Below are 8,906 nucleotides of genomic sequence, written 5' to 3' on the forward strand. Positions count from 1 at the left end.
TTCAGTGGTTCTCAAGAAGATTTTTCAAACTCCTCACCCTATTTTCAACTACACTGTACAGGTATCTTTCCTTTGAAGGGGGCATAACTCTTCATTAAAAAAATCTTGAATTCCCTTTACCCAAGGCTACTTTACAGTAGGTTTGGTTTGCTTGCAACTGAACCAGTGTTTCTTGAGAAGAAAAGGTGATTAGTTCACAGAAAGACCATGGGCAAACCTCAATCAGAAAAGCTATCTAAAAATTTCAGCTCAAGTGAACAAAAATGGCATATTCCATCCAGCTTCCTGGGATCACAGTACAACAAGAGAAGTGTTGTATTACAATACAAATTCAAACAGAAACTGGAAGAACTACATTTTCTGGAAGTTTAGTCATTGAAGTGACTGCAAGCACTAAAGAAGAAAACATTCTTAACAGAAACAGTTTTATTGAAACAATTTGATCTTGTGAAAATTGATAATCTCATTTACAAAACCTGTCATACTGAAATTGTATCAAGATTTCAACAGCAAGCACTCACCTCCATAACAACAGAGGCATGATATCAATTCAAATGAACAGGTAAACCAAGGTATGAATGTAATCATATCAAAAATATATTGTTACATCTTCTAAATATACAGAAATCATATGCAATTATGAACATCGTCTATTCATAATACATGTACAAGAATTCCCGACATAAGTCATCACAAAGTCAATGAAATTTCACTTCAAAGGAAAACCTAGTTTTGATTAAATGATATTTTTCAGGTGTGCTTTTAAAATCATGAAAACTTCTAATCGATTTTCGACAATGGTGTCCTATCAAATATAATGCAACTCTAAAAGTTTGGTGTCTCTATTTCAATTTTTCATATAAAGCCTTCTTTCAATACACATGCATGTTTTACAAACTGAGAAGTTTTAAGATGGATCTGCACCAAATGACTTTACTTTTTCAATAGTGCATAGAAATGAAATTGTTTACCATGATAAATCCTGTCTGTAGCTCAGGGGTTACATCACTGGAACATACACATTTACAGATCAGTTGTTTGAATAAACCTAGGAGTTTTGTTTAATTTACAGTCACACATCTCTGAATTCATTAGTTTATGCATCATTATATCAATGATATCTATCTTAAAAAGAGCAGAATTTTTTTTTTAAATTTCAAGAATCTTAGTGCATGTGTACTGATGAGGTACCTTATTAACCGTCAATATTTTTCTGCTGCAAACACCACTTAACTTATATTTCATTATTCAATCTAATAATTTCAAATGAATTAATTTCACGACTGTAACATCAAAATGATATTAGAAGACTGCTTAAATCTTTGCTTCCTACCATTCTTATAAAGTGAAAATTTACAAAGTTCCCACAGACAAGATGCAAGTTAATTAAGTAACTCTTAACATTGATAAGGTGACAAGCGTAATAATTAGGCAGAGACAAAAGCTAGAAAGTCCCAGATTTTATGCAGGTGTTTTAATCAATCATTATTGAACACTCAAATTCTTGACAGAACTTTAACTATTATAGAAATTAATAAATATTTACTCTAAACATTCATCATTAGTCCATTGATTTTTTAAAACTTGGAGAATGCAAAGTTTTTTGTAATAACCAATTAACCTTGCATATACTAAACTTTTAAATTTTTCATTTTTGTCTGTGTCAGAAAGTCAAGACTATTTCCTACAATATCTTGTTAACAAGACAAAAGCATAAATTTACTTTCAAAGAGTTTCAGCCTTAGAGAGTGAAAAGTGCAAGCATGCTCTAACACATGACCAATTTCTGACATTTCATCGATTGCATCATATTAAAAAGTATTGGTAAAGCAGACGTGAATGATGTTTCCCAGCAAAAGAAAGTTGATAAATCAAAAATACCATTCATTAAACTCATTTTTAATTTTTACTCATATGAAGTCTAGGTATGTTACAGTTTTAGAACATCATCTTGAACTTTAACTTCTAGGACAGAAAATATGCAATTATAAGTATTTCTACAAGAAATGCACTGAAAACCAACAATGATTGTATCAGCAACTTTTATCTACAAATAGTTGAGCTGTGGAAACATTCTCAATGCATGCATTAACACAGCGACTGGTTTGAAACAGTACCAATGAAATTGTATCGTTCAACGTACAACAAATAAATTGGTTGGCAGAATTTACTTGTCAACTACATGTATGGTCTGTCAAAACTTTATAACCAGAGAATTTGCAACTTGAAATTTTTCAAATCAATATTCAATTACACGGCCTGATCTGCTTCATCAATTCATGATAAATTAACATACAAATAACAAACGTTTCACTTTGTGAAAAATTATCAATTATTTAATGTAACAAATCTAGTAAATGTTGGAGGCAATGAAAGCCCAGCCCTACTTCAATCACACAAGTCCTGTATTAAGGAAGATCTTTGGTTTACACCACTTTATTCCTTCTTCATACAACTAAATTAACAGTACTTGTATGGAAAGACGCTAAAGCATCACTGTAAGGGATTTCAATGATCATTGATAAAAACCACAAATGAGACATGGGATATTTACATGCATATAAGGTATATAACACCTCTACATATTCTACAGATGCTGGTGAACCAGTATCTCCTGAATTAATGAATGAATTTAATGATGAAACATTGAAATACACAGAGCAACAAAGTTCAGAAAGAGATTCCTGTCGACGTTTGACAGTTTCTTGTGTTTTACAGAAACTGAAAATGTTGAAATGAAGTATTTGTGTGCATTGAAGATGATAAAGTGTGTCGTTAACTCTATCTATTTTGTCATGCTAGTCATGAATTGTCACCTACGATAATAGCTCTATAGTCAACATGAGGTAGAAAATGAAAACATAATTAGCATGTAGTGGTATTCATGTACATGTGCAACTTCAATTTGATTTTTTATTGTCCAATATCAAGAGAGAGTTTCACCAAAATACAAATACTATGCAGAGGGAAACTTTGGCACCTCATTTTATTTTCAATCATTTTCCCATTACCGTGATTATCCTAAGTTGTTTTTCTCAAGATCCAGTATTTTCATACACCCCACCCCGCTCCTCTAAACACGAGTTTCACAAATCTAACAATTAAACCAAATAACTTTTTAAAAAAGAAAACACTTATAAAAGCCTGCAGTAAACAATGAACATGCATAATATCAGAACAGAAGATAACTACTCCATAGAAATTAAATAGTTCTTCTAAAAAATCCCAAGTGGATCAGGGTTAGAATAGGTCCTCAGTACCCCTTGCTTGTCATATGAGGCGACTAAATGGGGCGTTCCTTCAGATGGGACCGCAAAAACCAAGGCCCAAGGTCACAGCAGGTGTGGCACGATAAAAAACCCTCCCTGCTCAAAAGCTGTAAGTGACGAGCATATGCCTAAATTTTGCAGCCCTTCACCGGCAATGGTGACGTCTTCATACGAGTGAAAAATTCTCGAGAGGGACATTAAACAATCAATCCTCTAAAAAAATCTTTCATGTAAGGAAAAATAATATTACAAATTTCCACGATTGAAAGTACATGTACAAAATGTAGTCCAACAGTATAATTTTTCTAGAGATGTTTTAGATAACAGAATTCAATATTACAAAACAGAACAGTACAACTGAAGCAATGTACACCATTCCAAGTCTAGTGTGTTGTTTTTCTCATCATGCTTTCAAAAGTAGTTTTGAAACAATTTACATTGAGTGAAACACGATCATAAATATTACATCTATCAAATGAGATTGCATAATCCATTGTTGGCACTCCCTGCTCTCACATGCTTCAGTTTTCACCTTTTAAGAGACTTAATAAAATTATCCAGGTTATACTCCGACTCATACTCTTTTTCATCCCACAGATCTCCCAAATTCTCAAGAATGGATTTGATGCTCTCCCTTTTGCCCTGATCACTGCTGCCACCAGAGGAAGTTATCTGTTGACCTTTAGCCTGGTCATCCAATGAAAACAGATCTAGCAGTTGGTCTGTGCCCATGGTCTGTAAACTTGAGTTATCTTGACTGATGATTGTGTTGGCTATTGTCATCTTAAACTTCTGAAGTCTGAAAAAGCCGAGATCTTTCATCAATGTTGAGAAAATATTCAGAGTTTTAGTTCTAGAATAAATGTATAAGCATAAAACAATAAAGGGCACCACCAGTCTGCAACTACATGATATGATGCATATCTATGTTTGCATGCTTGAAGTCACAAGCTGTAACACTGTCAACTGCAATTCCAAAATGAGGTCACAGTGACCTACTTTGGATTGTGACACTCCACTTCCCCAAATGATCATCAACTGACTACATTTGATGGTCCTAGGCTGCACAGTGCTCAAGATTTGAAACAATTTGTGTATGTTTCTAAATAAGGACACTGACCTATTTTTAGTTCACTATAACAAAGAATAACAATTTTTCACCCACAAAATCAAGTCCTCATAAATACACCTCCCCCCTCCAATCCAGAATATGTGGCCCCATGAAAATAACTACTTTCACAGTATACCTACCTACCTATCCTCTTTGTGCCCGGTGGCATATAAGGCTGAAAACTTTCACAGTATGTACATGTAGAAATAACTTACCCCATGATCTTTTCCTCCAGTGTCCCTCTTGTTATCAGCCTGTAGACATTGACCACTTTCTTCTGACCAATTCTATGGGCTCGGTCCATGGCCTGAAATTTGTTTTGTTCCAGTGATAAATAAAACTGCATTGACATTTATGAACAAGACACCAGCTACATTTGCACCCATGAACAAGACACATTTTACATGTTTTGTTTTCAATACCTGAAGATCTTTCATAGGATTCCAGTCATGTTCCACAAAAATCACTGTATCAGCTCCTGTCAAATTCAATCCCAGCCCCCCAACATGTGTAGTCAACAGCAAGATGTCGATAGATGGATCATTGTTGAACCTAAATGGATGAAAGATAGTGCACTGTTTTGCTGAAATCTGTGACATCATTAGACTGAAAATCAATGTCTCAATGGAATTGTAAGGTAAATGTATGAGAAATTCATTTTCTACCTATTCACAATTTGTTGTCTGGAGCCGGCTGGTATACTTCCATCAAGTCTTAAATATGTCACTGAGGGCATTTGTGATCTGTAAGATAATATGATCAAATAAATACCTATTACATGTAAATCGTACCAAGATCTTCAGTGCAACACAATTATCACTGTAAAAACACAACACTAAGAGAACCGCCACTGACCCTCACGCCAATGTCTGAGCTGGTGAGAGGCATTAATACATTGTAGAACTTTTTTATTCATATGCGTAAAAACTAAAACTGTCCAAACAGGACTAATACCCCCACAGGACTCATTCATATTGGGGCACTTTCGAAATATTATAAAATTGTAAAGCTGAAGACCAGGATGACAGGAATTTTTGACATCATTCATGTTTTATCTGCACAAATACAAGTTACAGGATACACCTCAACATTTATTCATTGTCATGAAGGGACTGATTCACGATTTTCCACAAAATTTTCTTTTTCATTTTTAATGATCAAAATCAATTGTCTAATGTGTTTAAAAGATTTCACATAAAAATTAAGGTTATGCATTATCACAGAAGCTCATTTTAGAGAGTTTATCATTTGTTTTGTAAACAAAGATTGCAGTGTGTTATTGTTTACGAAATTTTCAAAAGAAATGGATATTGATCTAAATTTATCATTTCTTTCACATTTCAAGCATTTTGGGGTAAAATATGTCATGTAAAAGTTAAAATTTGTGACTATGCAAAATTAAAATACTTTATATTACAAAATCAATATTTCACTTGTTTGTTTGTATACATAAAAAGACTCAAGTCTTTGTTTACATAACACAGATTTAAGGTTAAAATATTAGTTTTATTCTTGCATTCAGAAGGTCAAAATTTTGGCTGTCAACATTAAATGAGTTATATTTTTTCATTTTTAACATCGAAAATGAAAAATATTTTTATCAAAAATCGTAAACCAGTCCCTTTAAAGAATGAACACAATTTCAGGAAAATCCAAACACTAGTCTCTTGGAAAACTTCTGAACAAAATCATGTCCACAGACAGAATGATTCTGTTTATACCCTCTCCTACAACTTATGCATTAGTCTCTGTGAGAAAACATGTCATTACAAAATCTAAAACAAAATGAATAAGTTCATAGAGTTGAAAAAGCACTTCTAAAATAAAAAAAAATAATTGTCCAATCGTGATGAAAATATTAAGGGTGAAATGATACAGTACCTTCTCGATTTGATTTTCGATACTTTAGTCTCGATTCGATGATTTTCGATTCGATACAATAGAATGTACCAAATTCTTCATAATGCTAAGATTTTTTCATGTTTCGTTGTATTTATTGCTCTCTGCAAATAAATTCTATCTCATGTAAAAATGTTTAACATATATAGAGTAACACTCTTATCACTTGTCCTAAAGCCGAAATCATTTTGTCGCCATACCAAGGATTTATACATTGGGGGTGCATTTTTCAACTCGACTGCGTCCATTTTGATACAGCAAAGTTTACTCATAAGTTGATTGGGCAATTTTCAATTCCATTGGCTAATCAGAAACCAAGTTATCAAGAGCAATGTGTGCTATGATTTTAAAACCGTATCGAACCGAAACAGACCCCGAATAAATCGAACATCGAATCGAGGCCACTACATCGCGATTCGGCCGCATCGCGATGCATCGTTTCACCCCTAGAAAATATCAGATACACATCTTTATGTGATGAATAAAGAGTGTGCAGTTTTTCAGAAAAATCCATTTACTAGTTTCTCAGAACATATGGGGGAAGGGGGTGTATAATGAAGTTTTAAACTTTACACTTAAACATTAGGGAATCCACAATAACATCGAGTTTGACTGGGATTTCCTCACAGAGAATAGTATTCATTCTACATGTACATATACATACTGTACTACTTATATACTCACTTGAGCAAGTCCTCTTCTACAATGGTGAGCATACTCTTGAGTTGACAGAACAACAAGACACGGTGTTGATTAACAACTGGCAGATCTGTTGCAAACTGCGACCCTGACCCTGAATTTGGTGGAGTGGCAACCCCAATCCCACAATCTATCAGCAGTTGTCTGAAGTGAACGTGAGAATTTTACAAACTTTTCACATTAATTGATATTCACAGAGAGAGAAGCTGTGACATGCAGAATCACACTTACTTCAGAGCATTCAACTTCGGTGCATGTTGGCAGTCACGTAAAGTAGAGTTACTGGCCTTGAGTTGCTTTGTGACCTCTTCATATTTGGGATGACTAGTTGTTAGTACCAGTGCTGGGTGGTTGCAGAGTTTTCTAAGATACTGTAATGCCTGTATGAAAGAGAAGAAACGTATTAATTCTGTACTAAAATTCACCATCTCATATCATAATTATGCAAATTTTATTTTATTTTTTTACTTCTCCTTCAAAGATAATGTAATATTTACATTTCCAATGTTTTTGTTTTTGATATCTTTACAAATTGTGAAAATAGGCACATCTCCATATGAGTGAAAAATTTTCGAGAAGGATGTTAAACAATATAAAATCAACAAATCAATGATAAGCATTTCCTCATGAATGTGATGCTTTTGTGAACAATGTGCAAATGAATACAGAACTTCTTGATAAATGTAATACTTCTTTTAAAGGCTGAGAATTCCGACAGAAATGAAAGTGGAAGATAAATATAAGAAATAAATTTAATTTTGAACATACATGAGATGAGGGTATGAACGGCAATGCTTCACACCAGTTTACTTTTCATGAAGAGCTAATGCACCTCATGAATTTTCGAAAATGAAATTCATATCTTAAATATTCAGCACAATTTGTAAAGCTGAATAAAAAATACTACATCAAATACATCACCTTGTAATGTACAGATATTACTGTGAATTATATTTTATTTGCAAGAACATTATTTACGTGAAATTTTGCGAGACTAGCCGATAGTGAAAATTTTAGTTCTTGTGAATAAACTCTTGCATAAGAAGACTTAAGCAATAGATTATGTCTCATGAACAAATACATCATTGTATCCACGTGAAAATAACATCTCACAAAATAAAAAGTGATCTACAGTAGTTTCTCAATATTGAATATATCTATATAATCTAATTCCTATTGTATTCTAGTCTCTGATTGATTAAATTGAGAAATGCAGGTTATTTTTGTATAACCTGATTTGGTATGGGACACCCCCCCCCCCCCCCCCCCCCAACAACAACAACCAGCTGCCAGAACTATTATTTTCTCTCTAAATTTACATTGCAGCACTGTTTTGGGTCTTCTATGGTAGAGAAAACCAACATGTACAATATTAAAGATACTTCAGTTTAATACACAAATTGTTTTCTCATTATCAAACAAGATGCTTCAAGGATTATAAAGCGTAAACTGACCCAAACCAGGTTATACTCATATAATAATGCCCCCGAATCAAAGTCATTCCTTATTTATAGCAAACTTCCCAACATACCTGGAATACATGTGTAGCACCAGCATTTTTCCTCTCCTTATTGTCAGAACTCTCCAGTAACGTAACAGAATCCTCCACGCCCTGTTTAGCTCGAGATTTGGCAAAGTCCTCATAGAGTTGAGTCTGAAGAGACAGAGCATACAATATGAAAGTTCAAAATACAACAATAATCCCTCCCCCTCCTGATAACATGAAGGTTAATTTTTCACTACAGTACGAAGAGTCGGCGGCTTACCTGGAGAGAACTGAGATCGCAGTAGTAATCTTGGATAATCTTGGGTGGAAGATCCTGCAGCACATCTCCCTTCAGACGACGGAGAATAAATGGAAGGACCTGTCTGTGAAGAGATTCCATGGCTAAAGCACCTGCAATGTGGAAAAGTTTAGAAACTGTCCA

General features: G+C 34.0%; 1 protein-coding gene across 1 annotated transcript in view; it reads right to left on the minus strand.

The window, feature by feature from the left end:
* Positions 1-411: 411 nt before the first annotated feature.
* The window catches only part of LOC125664630 (TATA-binding protein-associated factor 172-like), a 34,792-nt gene continuing 26,297 nt past the window's right edge, over positions 412-8,906 (minus strand). Inside the window, exons 25-32 of the mRNA XM_056162109.1 lie at positions 8,745-8,875; positions 8,510-8,632; positions 7,210-7,358; positions 6,964-7,122; positions 5,046-5,123; positions 4,803-4,932; positions 4,596-4,687; positions 412-4,068 (exon numbers count right to left, since the gene is read on the minus strand). Coding sequence (XP_056018084.1) covers positions 3,798-4,068; positions 4,596-4,687; positions 4,803-4,932; positions 5,046-5,123; positions 6,964-7,122; positions 7,210-7,358; positions 8,510-8,632; positions 8,745-8,875 — 1,133 coding nt within the window. The 3' untranslated portion in view covers positions 412-3,797. The remainder of the gene's footprint in view (positions 4,069-4,595; positions 4,688-4,802; positions 4,933-5,045; positions 5,124-6,963; positions 7,123-7,209; positions 7,359-8,509; positions 8,633-8,744; positions 8,876-8,906) is intronic.

Source organism: Ostrea edulis, chromosome 4 (genome assembly GCF_947568905.1).
Source record: "Ostrea edulis chromosome 4, xbOstEdul1.1, whole genome shotgun sequence".
Lineage (NCBI taxonomy): Eukaryota > Metazoa > Mollusca > Bivalvia > Ostreida > Ostreidae > Ostrea > Ostrea edulis.